Raw genomic sequence first — 19,079 nt, 5'->3', positions numbered from 1 at the left:
AGGGATCGAATGGCCATGAGGGAGAGGGACGTTGGGCGGGCGAGCTATATTGGATGGATTTTTTTTTTCTGAACATGGCCTGGTAGCCTTTCCATGACGCGGTGGATTTCCCTTGTGCGAAGAAATTAGCTAGACGATCGGATGGTTGGTGGCGGCTGAAGTTCGGCTGGCGGCTTGTATGCATGGAGGGGCAGATTCGCAGTGTATGGCGGAGGAGGGGTTGAGATTGAATGGTAGAATTCAATGGCTGAAGTTTGATATAAGAGGATTTTCATTTGTAGTGGAGAATATCGGAGAATGTCGTGTTATTTAGTTCTACATCGATGTTTATATAATGTACAAGTATCTTACTCTTACAAGCCTACTCAAACTTGGTAAACACAAGCGTGCTGTTGGTCCCCCCAAATCCAAAGCTGTTGCTCATTGCAACTTTGACTTGCTTCTCCTGAGACGTCAAGGGGACAAGATTGAAGTTGACGTCTACATTTGGCTGCTCTAGATTCAAAGTAGCCGGCACGACTCCCTGTTTATGTTGTTAGTATTTAATAGACACAATAGACCTCCTTGCATGTACGAGTGCACTCAAGACGGGGGCTTAGACTCACTTCATGAATCGCCAGGATGCAGAAGAGGGCCTCAATTGCTCCGGCTGCACCTAGCAAATGTCCTATTGCGCCCTTGGTGCTGCTCACAGTGACTTGGGACTCGGATGAAACGCCTTCGTCGCCCATCATGATCCGTTTGATGGCTGCTGCTTCGGCCGAGTCTCCCACCTGCGTGCTCGTGGCGTGTGCATTCACGTAGTCGACTTGAGACGGTTTGATGCCTGCGCTCTTCAAGGCCTTTTTCATGGCGAGATATGCTCCATGTCCATCTTCTCGGGGCGCCGTCATGTGGTACGCATCACCGCTGCAGCCGTATCCGCTAACTTCGGCGTAGATCTTGGCTCCCCTGGCCTTTGCATGCTCAAGCTCCTCGAGCACGCACACTGCTGCTCCCTCAGCAAGGACAAAGCCGTTTCGATCGGCATCAAATGGGCGACATGCCGCCTGTGGCGTATCGTTGAACGCTGTGGCCAGGGATCTGGCCCTGCCGAAGCCGGCAAAAGTGAGAGGGTGGATGCAGGACTCTGATCCTCCAGCAACCATAACATCGGCATCTCCTAACGCAATGAACCGAGCTGCGTCCCCAATAGAATGCGCGCCGGTAGTGCAAGCCGTCGTTGCGGCATGGTTTGGGCCTTGGAACCCGTGCCTCATGGCAATGTGCCCTGCCGCCATGTTGATGAGAAGTTTAGGCACGAAAAGCGGCGATACTTTTTTATATCCCTGTTGTAGGCATTGTGTCAGCTGAATGAGTACTACAGTTAGGCGTAGACGGAGTTTGGTAGGCTTACATCTCTACCATGAGACAGACTCGTGTCATACATCTCTTCCAGGTTCCCAATACCGCTCCCAAGACACACTCCCGTAGCCTCTTGGTCCTCAACCCGTGATGCCTCCCACCCAGCATCCTTCAAAGCCATGTCACTGGCCGCAATCGCATACTGCGTAAAAGCCGACATGCGTCGCTGTTCCGCGGCACTCAGCCAGTCATCGGCCTTCCATAAGCCATCAGCCTTCCCGCCAGGTCCTTGAGGAACGACGCCGGCAACGGTACACGTCAGCTCTCTCCATCGTTGTCGAGGTTCTCGATCCGCAACGCTGATGATGCCGGACTCGCCAGCAATGAGACGAGCCCATGTCCGTTGGATGCCGAGCCCGAGAGGCGTGATGGCGCCGAGGCCAGTCACGACAACCCGCCGCATTTTTTATGATTCCATATCAAGATCTTTGACGTAATTCGGGTTTGTGAGCAGTTGTTTGAAACCGATTTTACTTTGGCGGCGTTTTGTTAGACCTGATGAGAAATCCTTAAATTCGAGATGAGTTGAGATGACTGATCCAGAGCACATGTAAATGTTCGTGGAAATAGCCCGACCCGGTTTAGCAGCGTATTGTCAGTTAGTGCGGGTCGAAATACGCTAAACCTCTTTTTACAGTTACGCAGCTGCTCACCGTCTAGGCCGCTCTTGCGATTTGTCTCTTCTGTCTCAGTCTCAGACATTCATCCTTCTCAAGACAAGCAAATAATCATCTCAATTCATTCAATCGAGAGCTCATCTGCTAGAATAGCATCTGGAAATTATTTATCCAGTAATAATCACAAAGAGCTTCCCGAAATACCCGAAGTACGCTGGCCGTGGCTTCAGCCGCTTGTTCTATTGTCGCGTGGCCACTTATCGGACTGAGCTTAGCCTCGATAACACTTCAGAACCAACACGACAATACTCATTCCATTTCATTCAAGATGGATGCTCCAAATTGAAATCAGAGGGAAGAGAGAGAAAGAGAGAGAAATTGATACTATACAAGCTTATTTCATTACCGCATCGCTGTCCTCAGCTGACCTAATCCGCTTATGGTCTCCCCCTCTCAGAAGCTCTTTGAGATACATATACTTCAACCAGCGCCTTGAATAGAGGCGACAACATGGCTGAGGCGAGTGGACGTGAGAGCGAATCTGGAGTTCATCCTCGGCATTCTCTTTCAAGTCCAACTACCGGACTCATGGAGAACCTACGGGAAAACATCTCCAAATGGCCCGATTCAGGCGCTCGGAATGATGCTGATGACGATGATCAGGGCTCCGAGTATGAGCTCCTCATGGACCCAAACTTGCCAGAGGATCATGAGTCCCATCGCCATGCACATCATGAAGACGGCTTATCCGATGACGGGTCTAAGAAAGCTGAGGATGAGGACGAGGAGGAGAATTCACCATATCCGGAGGTTCGCGCCGCTGTCCACAATTACGACGAAGATGTGCCATGCAATACAGTCCGTGCGTGGACAATTGGACTGTCTCTTGTTATTCTCGGAGCATCAATGAACACCATCTTTTCGCTGCGCCGGCCGGCCATTTCCATCGGAGCTCTGGTCGCTCAGATCATTGCCTGGCCCATCGGTCATGGATGGGCAAGATTTGTCCCGGAACGAGAGTTTAACATATTTGGCCTCAAGTGGCAGCTGAACCCGGGCCCTTTTAACATGAAGGAGCATGCAATCATTGGAGTAATGGCGTCTGTATCCTTTTCCGTTGCCTATTCAACAGATATTATCCTGGCGCAGCTGGTTTTTTACAAGCAGAATTTCGGATTGCTTTTCCAGATCTTGCTCACCGTTTCCACGCAGTCGTTGGGATACGGAATTGCTGGCGTTATGCGCAAATACCTAGGTTTGATAAACACTTTCTTTGATGTGAATTCACTTACATGGTAGCTAACGATTTGACCGTAGTGTATCCTGCGTCGATGATATGGCCTGGAAATCTAGCTTCCGTGGCCATGATGAATGCCATGTATGACTCGAGTGATGACATTGACCCAACAGTCCTCGGCGGCAGGCTACCTAGGTATACATGGTTTGGCCTCATTACTGCAGCATCCTTTGTATACTACTTCATCCCTGGCTTTTTTGCCCAATTCTTGAGCGTCTTTGCTTTTGCAACTTGGATGGCGCCGCAAAACCCAGTCATCAATCAGCTGTTTGGTGGAAACACTGGCTTGTCCATTATACCCATTACCTTTGACTGGAGCCAGGTGACAGGCTACATTGGATCTCCTCTTGTTACGCCTTGGTGAGTGACACCAGCCCATCCGACTGGCTGCATTACTCTTAATAGTAACGGCAACATAGGCACGCGATTGCCAATACCTTGATCAGCGTTGTCATATTCTATTCAGGTTTGACGATTTTACTCCACTACTCTGGGACATGGTATGCCCAGTTCCTACCCATCAACGACGCCAGCATCTACGACAACACGGGAGCAAGGTATAACATTAGTCGGGTCGTGAATCCAGACATGACTCTGAATGAGGAAGCCTATCATAAATATTCGCCCTTATTTATCAGGTCAGTTCCAGCCTGCTCCGGCGGTCTCACCTCAAGGCTCATGATTCAATAGCACCACGTTTGCCATCTCATATGGCCTGTCTTTCGCCGCCATCTCCTCACTCGTCGTATATACGTATCTGCACCACGGCAAATACATCTGGAAGCAGTACATGAACAGCACCACGGAAAAGCCGGACATTCACATGAAACTGATGAGAAAGTACAAGGAGGCACCAACTTGGTGGTACCTCTCTCTCTTCTGCATTGTCAGTTGCTCCCACCCTCTCCCAATTCCCAGCAGCACAGGCAACCATCATCTTCGGCACCCGCTGACATCATCGTACGTGATGCAGATGCTGGCATTGGGCTTCTATACAGTGCTCGCGTACCCAACCAATTTAACTTGGTGGGCCTTTTTACTGGCCGTCATGATTTCGTTCGGCTTCTCTTTGCCAATCGGTATCATCCAGGCCGTGACGAATAATCAGATTGGCTTGAATGTGCTCACGGAGTTTGTCTACGGCTACATCCAGCCGGGACGGCCTCTAGCGCTCATGCTGTACGTTTTTATCCCGCGTTTATGCAACCCTGACAAATGTGAAAAGATACCTCGTCGTTAACCATGATTATGTACATGATTAGCTTCAAAACGTTTGGATACATCACAATGTAAGTGCATGACATACAACAATGCCCTTCATAGGCAATCTTCTTACCACGCTCCAAAACAGGTCCCAAGCACTCAATTTCGTGTCAGATCTTAAATTCGGTCATTACATGAAAATCCCTCCCAGGACCATGTTCATGGCCCAGGTCGTCGCCACGACTTATTCATGCGTCATCCAAGTCTTGGTCCTTAACTTGGCACTCAACAGCATCGAAAATGTATGCGACGATCAGCAAGAGGACCACTTCACATGCCCAGGTGGAAGAGTATTCTACTCTGGTAAGAATGCCCCTCCTCACCTGAAAATTACCATGCTCATAATTTCCTAGCCTCTGTTATCTGGGGCCTCATTGGCCCAGGCCGAATGTTTTCCCCAGGCCAAATCTACTCCGGCCTCTTCATCTTCTTCATCTTCGGCGCAATCACCCCAATCATCATCTACTTCGCCGTCAAGAAATACCCAAAATCCCCCGTGAGATACCTCATCGCGCCGCTCCTCTTCGGCGGGCCCGGCTCCATCCCGCCCGCCACCCCTCTCAATTACTTCTCCTGGGGCATCGTGGGTTTCGTCTTCCAGTTCTGGATCAAGAAGCGCTACTTCCGGTGGTGGAGCCGCTTGAACTTTTTGACGTCGTCTGGCTTGGACTTGGGTCTGGCGCTGGCTACGCTCTTCATATTTTTCGCGTTTACTTTGAATGGGATTGATCCTCCGCAGTGGTGGGGGAATACTGTTGTTGACTCGACGATGGATTCTAAGGGTACGGCTATAAGGGCGCATGTTGCACCGGGAGAGCACTTTGGCCCAAATTCCTGGTGAAGACGGACCAAAGAGTTGCTGCGGGATTGATAGCCGGCTTCCCATAGAATTTTATAGGTTTGGGTAGTTTTCACGACAAATGGCTTTCAGGCAAGAAAGAGACTAACATGGAGTGAACTGCTATATAGATTCGATTTTTCTTGAATATAGTGATAAAGATATAAACAAAGGGAAGAAAAAATAAACGAATGTGAAAAAAAAAAAAATATAAAAAATAAAAAATGTATATATAAAAAAAAACCTTCATTCTTACTCTTCTTCCACATCCCCTCAAGTAGGACAATCCTTCGTCGTCTTGATGATGTCGAGATAAAATAAAGGGTTTCAAACTATTTTTTTTTCTTTCCCGACCAACACCTTCTACAAAAATAATATTGTCCTCGTCTCCTTCTCCCAACTTACTCTCAACGCCTCCAAGTAGCTCACTTCTCATTGACGTACAAATAATGTCCGCCAAAGTGAGCTCTCTCCGCCTCCCGACTCGTACTCGACGACACGCCAGGAGTAGAATAACCCCTGAAGCCTTGGCTACCGCCATGGTGGGCCTGGAAAGCCGCTTGCTCTCCGTGAGACATCATCGCCGAGCTATAGTCGTGCGTGTAAACTTTGGTCTCCTCTGAATCCATGGGCGACATCAAATCAGCCGGGCTGATTTGATCGAACTCTTCAAACTCTTGTTCGATTCCCATGCGGTCTGGCTTCACGAGCGTGAGGTCTGCTCGCCGATAAAGTGAGCGAGGGGCGTTTGAGCGCCTCGGCACTGTCGGGCTAGTGGTGGCAGAAGAAGGCATTCCACGCTCTCCCCTCATCACTAGGGGCCCCATGCTCTGAATATGAACACTCGATTGCCGAGCATCCGTCTCGATGTGATGGTAGTATTCCATAGCATCGGAAGAGGATCCTCCGCCAATAGGGGTAGAAGGCTGGTGATGATGGTGGTGGTTGCGACGGGCAGTGAGGCTCTGTCTTCTCGTGTGCAAAACCTCCTCAGGGTCACCGATGTGGCACTCTGGCAGGGCGAGCTCAGATTGCTCGTTTGGTACCGAGGACTTCAAATGCTTCTCCACGTCTGCCAAGAATGACTTTAGAATGTAGAGCATTCTTTGAGCTTGAACGTCTACAACGGCGCAGTACTCCATGATATTGATTGCGCTCCTCATAGAGTCTGCGTATTGCTCGTTCTCATATAGTCCAGCAAACTCATTACTCAAGATAATCAGCGCCGCCGCAAAAAGGTAATATCTGCAAACGTGATTATTAGTTGATCGTCTTGAGTGAATCCGACTAATGCACTTACAAGATAAATGGGTTGCGTCGCGGCAAATACTTTGCTTCAAACGCCGCCTGAATGAGCGTCACTGAATGAGTCGACGCCGCCACGCAAGCCTGAGAAAACTTCTCTGATCTCGTAAATGTTCGATGGAAAGGCTCCACATCATTTGAGATCGTTGGCCGCGTCTTCACCAAAAGATCAATAAAAAACGGCCTGCTTAGGAGAAGGATTGAGTGGTAATGAAGCAGCTGCACATGCAAGATGGGGATCCCCGTTTCCGCCGGCGCCTTGCGGTGGAGGAGATCGTGCGCTGCCAAGGACGGATCGCCGTTAAAAGCCCACAACTGGCAGTCGTCAACAATCTCCTGAGCCAACTTGGTTGAAATCTTTCGTTCCGAGTAAACCTTCTTCAGCATTGTGCCGATGGACTTGGAAATTCGCACAGACGCGTCAAGGTTAACAGTCCTAATAACTTCTTCCTGCTGGGCTGCTGCTGGCGAATGTAACGCATCACTCGAACAGTCTTCCTCGCATATCGCAGCAGGACGCCCAAGAGCCGCAGCAAGAAACCTGTCTAGAACAAATAAACTTCTCCAGAGGTTCCGCCTTGCGGATTCATCGTCAAACTTCATCATTGTGTCCCGGATGCGATGCAAGCCCAGGGAATACGCAGAGCGAACAGCCATTCCTAAGGCTCGTGTTAGGATAGAAAAGGGGAAAGAAAAAGAAGTCAAAATGAAGTTGGAGGAGAAATCTACTAACCGCAATATGCGTATGCCGCGTTGCGCTTCGATACAATCAACATGTAAAACGCCATCAGTGTCCAGGCCTGAATAGTCCATAAATCCGCATGTTCAGCCACATTCAGAGGATCACTAAGACACTTTGCAGCCCGAAACAGGGTTTCTGCCCGTCCTTCGGGCCCTTCTGGGAAACTCTTCATCATCAGCTCCTCAGGGCTGTTCGGGGCTGGTGTTGCAAGAACAAAACCAATTGCCAAAGTCAGATAAACCAAACAAAGTGTCGAAGAATTGACCTCCAATGGGGTCGAATAACATGCATCTAGATACTGATAAAAAGTTGCTCGATCAAACAGTTCTATGAGAGCATTGGTCTGTAGCGGGATTAGCCATTGGCCGTAATGCGATGGGGGGGGGGGGGGGTAAAGTAGGGAGGTATTGTCGGCACATACATTAACAAAATAAGATTGAGCCAAGAAATTCGATACATCTCTATTGGGCAGCATATACTGAATCATGGAACTCGAAGATGTTGCTGTAGCGGGCTCCAAGATGTGGTGTCGGCTGGGATCATCTGTAAACGCAGACGACCCAGTCGTGTTAAAAACAATCATACGGATTAACTGCAGATACGAAAGAGTGGACGAGTCTCCGATATAAACTGCAATTGATTGACATCAGCCAAACGGTCCAGAAATTTTGACCAAGGGAATTAAAAAATGTCTACTTACGGAGCCGTTTCATGGGGTCCTGCAGCATTCTAATTTGACCAATAACTTCGGCCTCTTCGTCCGATTCCGACGCCGTACTCTGGCGGACGCTTTCATCCCCCTCGCTGACGGAAGAAACCTCATAGACATTGCGAGAATATTTTCCCTTGCCCTGGCTTCTCCTTTTCGCCTGTCGCGCCGCCTTGGCTTGCTTGGATGCTCTCTTCGGGGACGTCTCGAGCGTGGCTTCGCGGACAGGAGTTGCGCCGACGGCATCAACAGAGTCAGAGGCGTTGCTTTGCTGTGTCGGAGAGGTCGTCGTATGGACTGCCATGAGTTTGGCAGGGCCTCGACCGTCCGTGTAGTCGCATATCAAGTTCCTCTTGATACACGTGTTGCACGGGTGAAGGCCATTACACTTGGAAGCAAAAAGTCAGCTCATGCAGTGTACATAACCGAGACGACGAGAGTAGCATGCGAGACTCTTAGCGAAGGCGTTTTCCATGCAGCTTGCTTTTTGTATGATACACTGCGGACGGCCTGGTTTCTCCAAAGGGGCAATGCGTCCGCTTGCCAACACACTTATGCCGGTCAAGCCATGTTAAAGCCGGGCGCTGGTTGAATGTAGAAGATCTGTCACATTGCACAGACATATACGAAATGTACATATGCTGTGCAATCAAAAAAACCACCGCTCACTCGCATATGGTTTCGCCTCGCTCGGAATAGATCGCTGCAGCTGAAGTAAGAAAATACCACCTTTTTCCCGCACGAACTGCCCATATTCCGTACACCGAACGCATGTTGGGGGTGACATGCATATCGCGACATTCGATAGTCAGAAATTGGAGCGTGGGAATGTGTAATAGCGCAAATAAAGCCGCGAGGTCAAGGCCCCTTTTCCTTGTTTTTTTCTTTTGTCTTTCTTTCTTTTGGGGGGGAACGCGCGCGTGTGTGAGTGTGAGGATGCGTGTGCGAGAGAAAGAGAGAGAGAGACAGAGGTTGTGTGTGAGTGTGAGTGCGAAGTGTGTGTGCCTTGTCTTGGAGTGTACACAAAAAGAAAAGTAACAAGCCCCAAATCCTCTAGGGCCAACTGAATGAAATATGACTGATGACTCGTAGGCTCACCTTCTGCTTCCGGCGCTTGCAAGAATCACAGGCACGCGCAGTCCTTTGCCGCTTGTCGTCAGGAACTCTGGGTCGGGTCATGAGGGGCGAGAGGAGTGCTGTGCATCCGACAGATGCCCTCTTTGCGAAACCGGGTATCGTTCCTTTCTTGTAATAGCTACCAAAGGCGGAGGCACCAGCTACCGTAGAGCAATTCGCAAAGCCTCCACGACAGCTCGTCTACCGTCATCGTGCACTTATAAGGCTTTGGTTTTTGCTAACCCCCGCGTCTCGTGAGCTCTTTGGCAAAAGAGTCGGCGAGAAGTAAGAAGTGCCCACGTGGCGGTAAGGCACAAACTTCCCCCAATGCTATGATGGGAGGTTATCGCCCCGTCACTCCCTATGCTCAAGGGTCTTCCCGGCGTAGATGTTAGCCCGCTAGTGAAGGGCTCTTGGGAAGCGATGGCTGTAAGATTGGATCGGGAGTATGCAGATTGGAATGACAACTGAGCAGACGGACGAGACAAGTCCCTATTCCATGGGTGAATGATGTTAACACAACACCCCCTGGTGCAGAGACAGCCCGACGACGGCTTCGAATTGAGTGGATAGCTGGATGTAATGTCAGACTGAAAGAGCCAAACCTTTTGAAAGAATGGTGACACCTGGGGAAATATCAACCTAGCAAAAGGGAACCGGTGTGCGATTTGCCTGACGTGTGGGTGGGACAGGAGCAAATACACACCCCCGAGCTGTTCGGACTCAAGCATATGCCGTTTGGTGGTCTGTGGCAAGTCCTCATTGGATTAATGACTCCGAGTGATTGGTAAAGATGTACTAGGGCGTAGCACCCGCCTGATCGTTCCAACACTGTTTGCTCGTTGTCCCAAAGGCCCTCTTGGCGTCGGGCTTTGAATTCATGCCTGCTGCCCATCGGTGACGTAGCGGAGATCTCTCTCATCTTGGAGGTCTAAAGGCACGGAGTATCTAACACGAATGAGGACCGTTCAAGGCTTCTGCAAAAGACATGAACATGGAAACAGTGGCGTCAAGGATGGGCTCAGCTCCGTAGTCCCTGGTATTCTCTCTTGTCTGAGCCTCGCCGCAAATAGCACTGAGCTGGCCGGGAAGGCAGCTACCATCTCCGTCCGAGTTAGGAGCTTGAGGCCCAGTTGGGCTTGCACCGATTGCGCTTGAGGTGGAGACTTGGCTCCTTCACCATCTCAGACCGCTCTGCAGCTGTATGTATAGCATCAGTTTGATGTATCTCCATTCAGCATGGACATGGGCCTATGAGACAGTGCGACTCTAGTACCGCGCATGTCATTTAAGCATCCTGGCCAAAGCAACCTTTCGGGGAAGCTTTATTGGCAGCTGAAACATTCGAGGATGATAAGAAGATTTTGAGCTGCTGCCGTCGGGATAGCTGTTAGTGTTGGTCATATCCCGTAATACATACATATAAAGACAGACCTGGGATTGGCCGTACCATCGGTCCAGCCAAGATTATGGAGAACTTCATGTACCAAGCACGCTTATCGAAAGGCTTCGGGCGTATCCCTCATCGTTTAAACGAGAGACGAATTACTGGGTCGTTCTTTATGTGATGTAGCGTGGATATTTTACATTTCCCCCACAGGAAAGCGTCATCAAGGGTGTCAAAAGAAGGAAAGCCAGCGGTTTGGCACTAGCTGATGATCATTAAGAGCAGCAAACGCCAACAGGTTGATACGTTCAACTTGGATGGGGGCCAATGATCACGAAATCCTGTACGCCCCCCATGGAGGAGATAGGGAGAGAAATAGAGAGAGTGAGAGAGAAAGAGAGAGCTGAGGGGGGCTCGCAACACTGTCTCTCCTTGTCATGAACACGGGACGGCACATGCAATCTTCTATGCAATCCACTCGGAAAATAACATAACCATCACAGTATCTATCCAGAACGAATACTGGGGGCCCTCGTGTAAGCGCAATTGTGGACGGGCCATCAAGGAGTGGAGCGCTTGTCAGTCTAACGAGGCCAAACGATTAAATGTGCATAGTTGGGCATCGCAGCCTTGTGTAATTTTTCTCACCATGGATGTGCGTGTTGGAACTGACGTGTGTGCCGTTGGTTCGAAAAAAGTGAGGAGAAACGAATTTTTTTCCCTCTTGGGTGGATGAAACTCAGGATACACAGCATATCCTTCATCCTCTCATATTTTGTTTCGTAGTCACAAGTAAAATTACCGGGATATTCAAGTAAGACAAGATCCGCCCACGATTCGAAGAAGTGCCAGAGCGTCAGAATGACGAAAAGAGTCAAAGTCGACAGGCAAGCATCCAGGGAAGTACTGGGTACTGCGTTCGGTACTCGCGGTACTCGCCCCCAATTTCAAACTGGCGGTCATAGTGCCGATGTTGCCAGCTTGGTGTCTGAAAATAGCGAAGCGGCTTATCCCGTTAGTACATACACTTCAACGACGTCTGAGCTTCGCGTACACCCAGGTCGATATACCCGAGCCCTGGAGACGGTTCGTGCCACTTGGCGAGCATAATGTGACAACAGCCAGCTCATGCTTCGTTGCCTTTGTCCACAGCGGTCTGGCTCTTAACGCCGTGTCGATTGCGTAGGGGCTTGAACAAAAAGATAGTCACATGCTTCTCGATGAGCCTGCGTAGACACGTCTGAATGCAAATGGCGCCCCCTCGCATGCGTTTAGATAGCAGTAGTTTGCAAATCGATGGTCACCAATGCTGTCGAGAGTCCAAGATCGATGTCCGCGCAAGTCTAGACCGAAGACTAGCGCCCGCATAAACTTGAGAGCCTGATGGCTGCGAGCATCCCTTGCGCCACGTACTTCGTACCTGATGCATATCATCCATGCTACATTCACCGAGCGTACCCCGCTGGCCTCACATACCCAATGACGGAACAGTAAGCTACAGCCGGTGTAGAAAGCTCGGGGTCTGGCTGCCGCGCCATGGGATGATTGGAAATGGACAACCAGGCCTTGACGCGTGCTATTCGATGTTTCCAAGATGCGGCATCGCCGCGAGTGTCCACGTGCCTGATCACCCTTGCATTTGGCCAAAGAGTAGTGTGAGTGTGGTAGAGCTTCGAAGGGGGAAGTCCAACGTCGAATCTTGCCGTGCTGCAACCATTTCGTCGTTAGTGGTGAGGCGCTAGGCCATGAAGAGCAATCCTACCTACAGCACAGCTGGGTTAGAATTAGAAAACGTCGAAATCTTTCGGGCTGAAGATCACAAGCTATCGCTCTGCTGTGAAACCACAGCAAGGATCATGGGACAAGGCAGTTGTTCTCAATCGCTCTTGGGATAACGAGGCGGACACTGGTGTCTAAGACACGGGGATATTGCAAGAAAAAAAAGGAGGGATTTGGGGGCAGAAAAGGGTTTATGCATGGGACAAGTCATCCCTGTTCTGCAATTGCTCTGGCGTGTGGCCTTCACTCCCGAAACCAAGCCAGTCGGACAAACATCGCTCACACGTAGCACAAAATAGTAGCAGTAGTAGCAGTAGTAGCAGTAGTAGCAGTAGTAGCAGTAGTAGCAGTAGTAGCAGTAGGTAGCAACAGCAATTGCAGCAATGGCAACCTGAACAGTATGTATCCCTGCTTACCGAACATTGGCGAAGGTCCCAATTCGTCCCAGTCAGTGTTAGCTTTCGACGCCGAGCTGCAAGCCACCTTTCTCTCGGATTACGCCCGGCGTACCGTGTCTCGACACTGACCTGTGTCCAAGGGTCAGATGAGCCGCTGACAATGACATTGTGCTCTCCCTGCCGAACACTGACTGCAAATTACCTTGACCTCTCCACCAAAGACCAATCTGAGAATGGGTTAGAGTCCCCCCTAAAATTTCAGCCGCTTCCTGTTCCTGCTCTCCCTGAAGTCAATCCAGTTTCATGAAACAAGTAGAAACGTGACAATGAAGATGGTGTTTAAGTATAATTGAAAAGTCTAGTTTTGGGGGACATGATTATAATTACAATTCAGCTGACAAGAAGGGGTTCAAATTCATATCAATGTCTCGGGCACTTCCTCCAGGGCGAGCTTGCATCGCTCTAAGAACAGCTCGGCCCTGGCCTTTTCTTCCTTGGGAACCAGCAGGCTGAAGGTGTGAAATCCATCGGCAGCAAGTCTAGCATCGAGCCTGGGGGCAGCCCGTTGGGCTGACGATGAGCTGGACTTTTTGGCAGGGCCGGCCAAGATGTCAATAATGTCGGACTTGGGGGCAGAGGTTCTCCGAGAGGCAGTGAATGAGTAATCGGGGATGGTGGGAACATAGGCTCCCTGAGAGAATTTGGTAGCTTTGGCCTTGCCTAGGCCAAGAACCTCGTCGAACAACTCACTGGCAGTTGGCGCATGAGGCACGGCAGGTAGACGGCTGTTTGCAAATGCTGTGGCCTTGGAGATGAATGTGGCCGTTGAGACGGAAACGTCGGCGGAATCCTGGAGACGTCTTTGCAGCTGCACAACATTCTCCAATGAGATGGGGAGCTGGACAAGGACCTTTTCCTCCTTGGGAGCAGCTTTCGGGGCTTTAGAGGCAGCCTCGGACGCCTTAGGAGCAGGAGCCTTCTTCTCAGCTACTTTGATATTGCTCAAGTCCAGATGGGCCAGCTTGCTGAAATGCGAAGACACCTGGGCGGGGCGATCGGCGTTGATAGCACCGATAAAGGCCAGTACGTCGCCCTTTAGTAGTCGTCCGCTGGGTCCCGTGCCCTTGATCTTGCTCAGATCCTCTTTGCTGATGTCATGTTCGTGTACAAGAAGGCCGACTGAGGGAAGCAGAGGATAATTGTGCTCGTAGGTTCCGCTGGCAGCGGATTCTGGCTTTGCAGAGGGCTTCGCAGCAGACTTTGGCTCTTCCCGCGGCGCAGGAGCTGAGGGCTGTGAGGTGCTCTGGGCTGACTGCTGGGGCTGCTCATCCGCAGGCAGCTCAAGAGCGCTGATATCGTCTCCGGCATCGGCCAAAACGGCAATTCGAGTGCCTACCTGGACGCTCTTGCTACCATCCTGGGAGATAATCTTCATCATGATACCTTCATCCTGGGCCTCAACATCCATGGTAGCCTTGTCGGTTTCGATCTCGAGCAGGACGTCGCCGGCGCTGAAGGTATCGCCCTCTTTAACCTTCCAGCTGGCGATGTTTCCTTCCGTCATTGTGGGGGAGAGGGCCGGCATGGTGAAGTTCTGGGCAGCGAGGCATCGCGACGAAGTGGTGAAGCCTGTAGAAGCGGCCATGCCATGTTAGCTACTGTCTCTTCTCTGCATATCTCCGTCCATGTTGTCTTTTGCATTTTATACTCCGGTGGGAGGGTTGCGCGCAACGGCGCACGGGGCGGGACACGTACCGCGGGCGGCTCGGCCGCTGGCAAGGCGGGATGAAATGCGGCACGCCGCCGCAAGTGAAGCCATTGGAGCCCAATTGACCAGAGGCAAAGGCGGGATTTTGGTGGTGATGCTCAAGCGAAGAGGCTCAAATACTCGCAGATGAGAGCTTTCTTTGCTGTTGGGAATCGGCTCTGTTGAAAGGCGCGCACAGACCACGGGCCTTTTTTTGGTGGGGTGCAAGGCGCCGGGAAGTTTCTGGTACTAACGGAATGCCGCACGGAAGAATTCGTGGAAGCTATTTTTACATGGGATCAAGAGAATTCATATTTGAGACAAACAAAAAACAAAAAAACAATTACGCGGTTATTACAAGGCATTTATTCTTCAAATTATTGTCATATTACATTATCCGTAACCCATTTGATGCTCTGTGAAATCCCATTCATCAAGTACTAACACCTTAAGGTACAACAGCTGTCCTGTAGCGCAAGTGGAGAATGCGCTGTTTTCTAGGGACATGGACGCACACACTTAACATGCTCTCGGCCTAGGTACAGGCTTAACTTGTTATCTTAGCGCAAGCCCACAGATACGGCAGTTCTTAGATCGCCTGATATCAACATTTTCTACATGTAAGTGCTTTCGATAGCTTCACCACATCGGCCATTGCAAGTGATGGCGGCCGCTTTATGACACCAGAAGCCAATTGAGCCACCCAGCGTCAATTCTATCACAGTTCATTCGTCAACAGATCTTCAACTCACTGCTGCCGCCTAACTATGGCGAGCTTCGCGAGGGGCTTTCGCCTCTTCCCATGCCCTCGGGCGCCCTTGACCCCGCGAACAACTCTCCCAGACCTCACATCCACTCAATCCCGATTCTTCACAGCATCATTGCGACTGCGCGCCTCTGCGACACCGAAGCCTCAACCGAAACTCCCTAAAGATATCAGATCGAAATCACCAACCAGCCAAACGAATTCTCCCGCGTCTCCCTCAGCTTCAATAGCCCCCAGTCGATATGCCTTTGTGAAGAGCTTGGCGTCCAAGCAGACGCCAACTCTACTATATGAAGCGCCCTCACATTTCTGGTTCTATTTCGGATGCTGGTCGAGTGGCTTATCTATAATCACCTGGACGGTGCTGACCGGCCCAACGGCCATCCAGCAGCCAGAAGGCATCCCGCAATGGGTCGGCTTTACCTTTGGGGCGTCATATGCTCTGCTCGGAGCCATGGGCTTCTATCTCATCTCAAAGACCCCCAACATCGTCAGCAGCATCCGAGTGCTGCCACCCCTTCAAGCGGCGGGCCAAGCGGCCACACGACCAGGAATCGCCGCTGGCGTGCCCCAACTCGAAGTGACAGTCAAGCGAATGGTCCCCTTACTTCAGCCCAAGGTCATTAGGACAGAGCTCGACAATGTTGCACTCAAGACCCGCTTCTCACTTCCGAGCGAATATGTGCCGGAGCTGAGACGACTCGAGCTTCAGCTTGAAGAAGAGGCGCGGAAGAAGGCCTTGTTCAAATTCGATATGGAACATCTCTTCACCATGCCTTTCCGAAGGATTGGCCGAGCTTTTGTGAACATGTTTCAGGGTGTGAGGGGGGCATGGACAGATGTAGGATACGGCATTATCAAGGTGGACGGAAAGCAGTACAAAGTAGACGTCACAAAAGGATACGCCCACGATGGATTCAAAACGCTGGAGCAAATTGTAAATGTAGGGTTCAAATAATCAGGGCTGAGAATGTCTCAGCAATGAAATGTACAACATTTAAAGGCGTAATCTAGACGAACTAATGTCTTTCGGAATAGCGAAGTGTTTGCAGAAACCACAGCATCTAGTTTAAGTTCCGAGCTCTTTCAAAACGTCCTCTGAATTAAGAAAAGAACATCGCTCTCTAATTTTCTGCGAGGCCAAAGCCCGATTAGCCTGTAGCCCATCAATGTAAGAGAGGCCCTCATCCGGTCCCCCAACGACAAAGACCTGGGTCTGCCCTGGTTTTTCAAAGGCTGGTTGGAAACCCCGAAACGTGTTGCGGTTTGGTAGTCCCGTTTTACCAACACCAACAAAAGTCGAGAATGATCTAGAAGCCCTGACGGTAAGCTCAAGATCAGAAGGCGAAGGGTTGAATGGAACGCCATCCATCTTATAGTGCGAGAGGTTTCCGAAGACGTATGCGAACTCAGCCGTGTGAATAGGCCCCATGCCAGGAGGATGGCCAAGATGCTCCAAAACAGGACCCAAAATAGTCTGGTTCCAGTGGTAAAAGTACACTGTATTTGCATTCTGCTCGGCAACACCTTCGCCAAAATAAAGAGCCGGGCATGTCATGACAATATCTCGAAATATCCTGGCGGAACGATAGAACTCTGCGGACAACTCTCCGTTGGTGGCGAAATCAGACCCAGGATAAAGCGAGAGAAGCTCATCAAGATTTCCACTAGACAAATTCGGCACATAATTCGCGATGAAATTTCGAGTGTCGTCGGCAGTCGAGATGCTCTCGTCAGTAAAGAGTGTGACATCGTCCTCACACCAACTCAATATCACATTGAGATTCTTGGCAAATTTCCCTTGACTGAGGAGAGCTGCAGGACACTCTGGGAGGAAATCGCCGTCGATGGAAGGTAGCCAGATGTCGCCAACGTTGATATCAGATCGATAAGTCTTCAGAGAGGCCTGGAGTAAAGAGTCCATGCTGTGGTTACGAAGACAAAGTAGGGTATCGGAAGAGTGAAAATCGGTCTCATTGCATCCAACATAGTCGACAACGGCTTTCATGGCATTTTCTGTTATATTTGAAACGACTCCAGGCTCCAAGGCACCGCTTGAGGCGATTGCATTGCGAAAGGGCACAGGCTGCTTGCCACCAAATGATAGGACGTGCATACCCACGGCCAGACCTACATCGTCATAGAAGCTCTCAGTCAGCAATGGCGATACTTGCGCACTCATAGATGATATAAATCACATACCTCCGGAAGATTGACCAAATACTGTTATTTTAGAAGGATCGCCACCAAAATGCTCAATGTTGTCTCGAACCCACTCCATAGCAAGTCGTTGGTCTCTCAATCCAGCATTATTCGAGCGCTCCGCCTTCAGAGCATCAGACTGAGCGAACCCAAAGACTGTATCCGTGTAAGCCATGGCACACTCAGCTCTAACCTCATATACCCATGGAACATTGAACGTCATAACAACTTACACCCAAGGCGATAGTTCATGCCAACATGCATAATTGGGAGCCCATTCTTGACCGATTCAAGAATTAAGCCATCTGGAGTAGTAGTTATCTCGCTGTTTTGGCCGGCCCAAAAGCTACCACCGTGGATATATATCATAACAGGAAGCAAGTCATCTGGTTTTGTTCCTTTTGGTCTCACAATGTTGAGATTCAAGCAGTCTTCCGAAATCCGAGTGACATTCGTCAAAGACAAGGGCGCTACCCAGCCTCCCAAGGCTTGAGGACAAGTCGGCCCATACGCATCCGCATAGATGGTACTCCCAGGGACCGGCACATGAAGTCGAGGCGGTTTGAAACGATGCGCGCCGGACGTGGACATGCCATATGCTATGTTCAAGAACGCTTCCACCCCATTGCGATTGATACCCCGGTAGGTTACATCACCATCCGGAATAGTTGCGGACGGGGCCAAAGCAGCAAGACTGTTGTGGACTAGCAGGCCCCAGATCGCGTGCACATAAGCAGACCGCATCTTGTGGCCGTCGAGGCGGATAATGCGATTTGAGGACTTCTAACTGGCCGCGGAATACGAATAAAGACAAGGGAATGACAACATGAGGCTACTACGAGGCGGTGGGAAACTAAATAAGCAGCCGCTCCTTGTATGTATGAAGCAGCGATTGACATCCTCGTGTATTTCAAATATCAGTATACTCGTACAAAGCTCAATGTTCCATGTCTGTGTCCCGATGGGATCAATGGTCTGAGCACAAACAAGAATAAGGGCGGCAAGGATCAACAAGGTAATAAAACACGGTTTCACAGCAATTACCTTTTAGTAGCCCGAATGACATTTGTATACACGGATAGGAAGTCTCCCGAGAGCGCATCTCGTAATACCCCGTGAATGCGCGTAAGTCTATACTAATCCGAGACAGTCTCTGGAGTAGCATCATGTAATACCTCTCTGTGCTCTGTACAGTATGACAGTGACAGGCAGGCCCTGATGTAACATGGCGCGGCCCACACATGAGATGCGAGCGACCAGGTGCTCTCCGCACTCCATACCTTTTACGACGACAATATGGGTTTCAACACTATGATTGTATATGTGGGCGGCTCAGCGAGTGCTTGTTCGTAGTGTCTCCCCGCTTGCACGTATTTTTCGCCAAGTATTGCTAATCAGATGGCAATCAAAGCTATAAATCAATGCCTAGCAGTTGAAGGTAGTGAATTTTTATACAAGACTTTTTCACCTGAAATCCGCCTTTTTGTCCCGTTCAGCTCCTTTTGATCT

At 50.2% G+C, this 19,079-nt stretch overlaps 7 protein-coding genes across 7 annotated transcripts; 2 read left to right on the top strand and 5 right to left on the bottom strand.

Moving 5' to 3' along the window:
- Positions 1–283: 283 nt before the first annotated feature.
- M431DRAFT_107809 (hypothetical protein) lies at positions 284–1,878 on the bottom strand. The gene is made up of 3 exons (XM_024911658.1): positions 1,397–1,878; positions 606–1,328; positions 284–523 (listed from the first exon to the last, which is right to left on the bottom strand). The coding sequence occupies exons 1-3, from the start codon at positions 1,805–1,807 to the stop codon at positions 362–364; spliced, it is 1,296 nt and encodes a 431-aa protein (XP_024779228.1). The 5' UTR covers positions 1,808–1,878; the 3' UTR covers positions 284–361.
- Positions 1,879–2,609: 731 nt separating this feature from the next.
- On the top strand, positions 2,610–5,422 carry M431DRAFT_73829 (hypothetical protein; the record flags this gene model as incomplete). Its single annotated transcript, XM_024922167.1, has 8 exons — positions 2,610–3,276; positions 3,339–3,678; positions 3,738–3,956; positions 4,009–4,204; positions 4,292–4,497; positions 4,581–4,607; positions 4,670–4,884; positions 4,935–5,422. 8 exons carry the CDS (start codon positions 2,610–2,612, stop codon positions 5,420–5,422), a joined length of 2,358 nt encoding a protein of 785 aa, XP_024779227.1.
- Positions 5,423–5,669: 247 nt separating this feature from the next.
- M431DRAFT_504493 (hypothetical protein) lies at positions 5,670–9,367 on the bottom strand. The gene is made up of 6 exons (XM_024918478.1): positions 9,274–9,367; positions 8,167–8,563; positions 7,888–8,096; positions 7,458–7,809; positions 6,720–7,383; positions 5,670–6,664 (listed from the first exon to the last, which is right to left on the bottom strand). The coding sequence occupies exons 1-6, from the start codon at positions 9,352–9,354 to the stop codon at positions 5,845–5,847; spliced, it is 2,523 nt and encodes an 840-aa protein (XP_024779226.1). The 5' UTR covers positions 9,355–9,367; the 3' UTR covers positions 5,670–5,844.
- Positions 9,368–11,488: 2,121 nt separating this feature from the next.
- Positions 11,489–13,022, bottom strand: M431DRAFT_478613 (hypothetical protein; the record flags this gene model as incomplete). Its single annotated transcript, XM_024915689.1, has 6 exons — positions 11,489–11,666; positions 11,733–11,867; positions 11,889–12,098; positions 12,155–12,385; positions 12,741–12,848; positions 12,985–13,022. 6 exons carry the CDS (start codon positions 13,020–13,022, stop codon positions 11,489–11,491), a joined length of 900 nt encoding a protein of 299 aa, XP_024779225.1.
- Positions 13,023–13,270: 248 nt separating this feature from the next.
- Positions 13,271–14,674, bottom strand: M431DRAFT_74753 (hypothetical protein; the record flags this gene model as incomplete). Its single annotated transcript, XM_024922260.1, has 2 exons — positions 13,271–14,484; positions 14,605–14,674. 2 exons carry the CDS (start codon positions 14,672–14,674, stop codon positions 13,271–13,273), a joined length of 1,284 nt encoding a protein of 427 aa, XP_024779224.1.
- Positions 14,675–15,369: 695 nt separating this feature from the next.
- On the top strand, positions 15,370–16,326 carry M431DRAFT_76468 (hypothetical protein; the record flags this gene model as incomplete). Its single annotated transcript, XM_024922466.1, has 1 exon — positions 15,370–16,326. The coding sequence occupies one exon, from the start codon at positions 15,370–15,372 to the stop codon at positions 16,324–16,326; it is 957 nt and encodes a 318-aa protein (XP_024779223.1).
- A 111-nt stretch (positions 16,327–16,437) lies between these two features.
- Positions 16,438–18,314, bottom strand: M431DRAFT_74923 (hypothetical protein; the record flags this gene model as incomplete). Its single annotated transcript, XM_024922284.1, has 3 exons — positions 16,438–17,498; positions 17,571–17,726; positions 17,804–18,314. 3 exons carry the CDS (start codon positions 18,312–18,314, stop codon positions 16,438–16,440), a joined length of 1,728 nt encoding a protein of 575 aa, XP_024779222.1.
- Positions 18,315–19,079: the final 765 nt, after the last annotated feature.

This window comes from Trichoderma harzianum (assembly GCF_003025095.1).
Source record: "Trichoderma harzianum CBS 226.95 unplaced genomic scaffold M431scaffold_2, whole genome shotgun sequence".
Taxonomy (NCBI): domain Eukaryota; kingdom Fungi; phylum Ascomycota; class Sordariomycetes; order Hypocreales; family Hypocreaceae; genus Trichoderma; species Trichoderma harzianum.
This window is presented reverse-complemented; position numbering and strand designations above follow the sequence as displayed.

Coding starts and splice junctions, on each gene's coding strand:
- M431DRAFT_107809 (XM_024911658.1), bottom strand. CDS start 1,807: ATGCGGCGGGTTGTCGTGACTGGCCTCGGCGCCATCACGCCTCTCGGG. Junction 1,329..1,396: donor GTCTGTCTCATGGTAGAGAT/GTAAGCCTACCA, acceptor TGCCTACAACAG/GGATATAAAAAAGTATCGCC. Junction 524..605: donor GCATCCTGGCGATTCATGAA/GTGAGTCTAAGC, acceptor CAACATAAACAG/GGAGTCGTGCCGGCTACTTT.
- M431DRAFT_504493 (XM_024918478.1), bottom strand. CDS start 9,354: ATGACCCGACCCAGAGTTCCTGACGACAAGCGGCAAAGGACTGCGCGT. Junction 7,384..7,457: donor CGCGGCATACGCATATTGCG/GTTAGTAGATTT, acceptor CACGAGCCTTAG/GAATGGCTGTTCGCTCTGCG. Junction 6,665..6,719: donor CGACGCAACCCATTTATCTT/GTAAGTGCATTA, acceptor TCACGTTTGCAG/ATATTACCTTTTTGCGGCGG.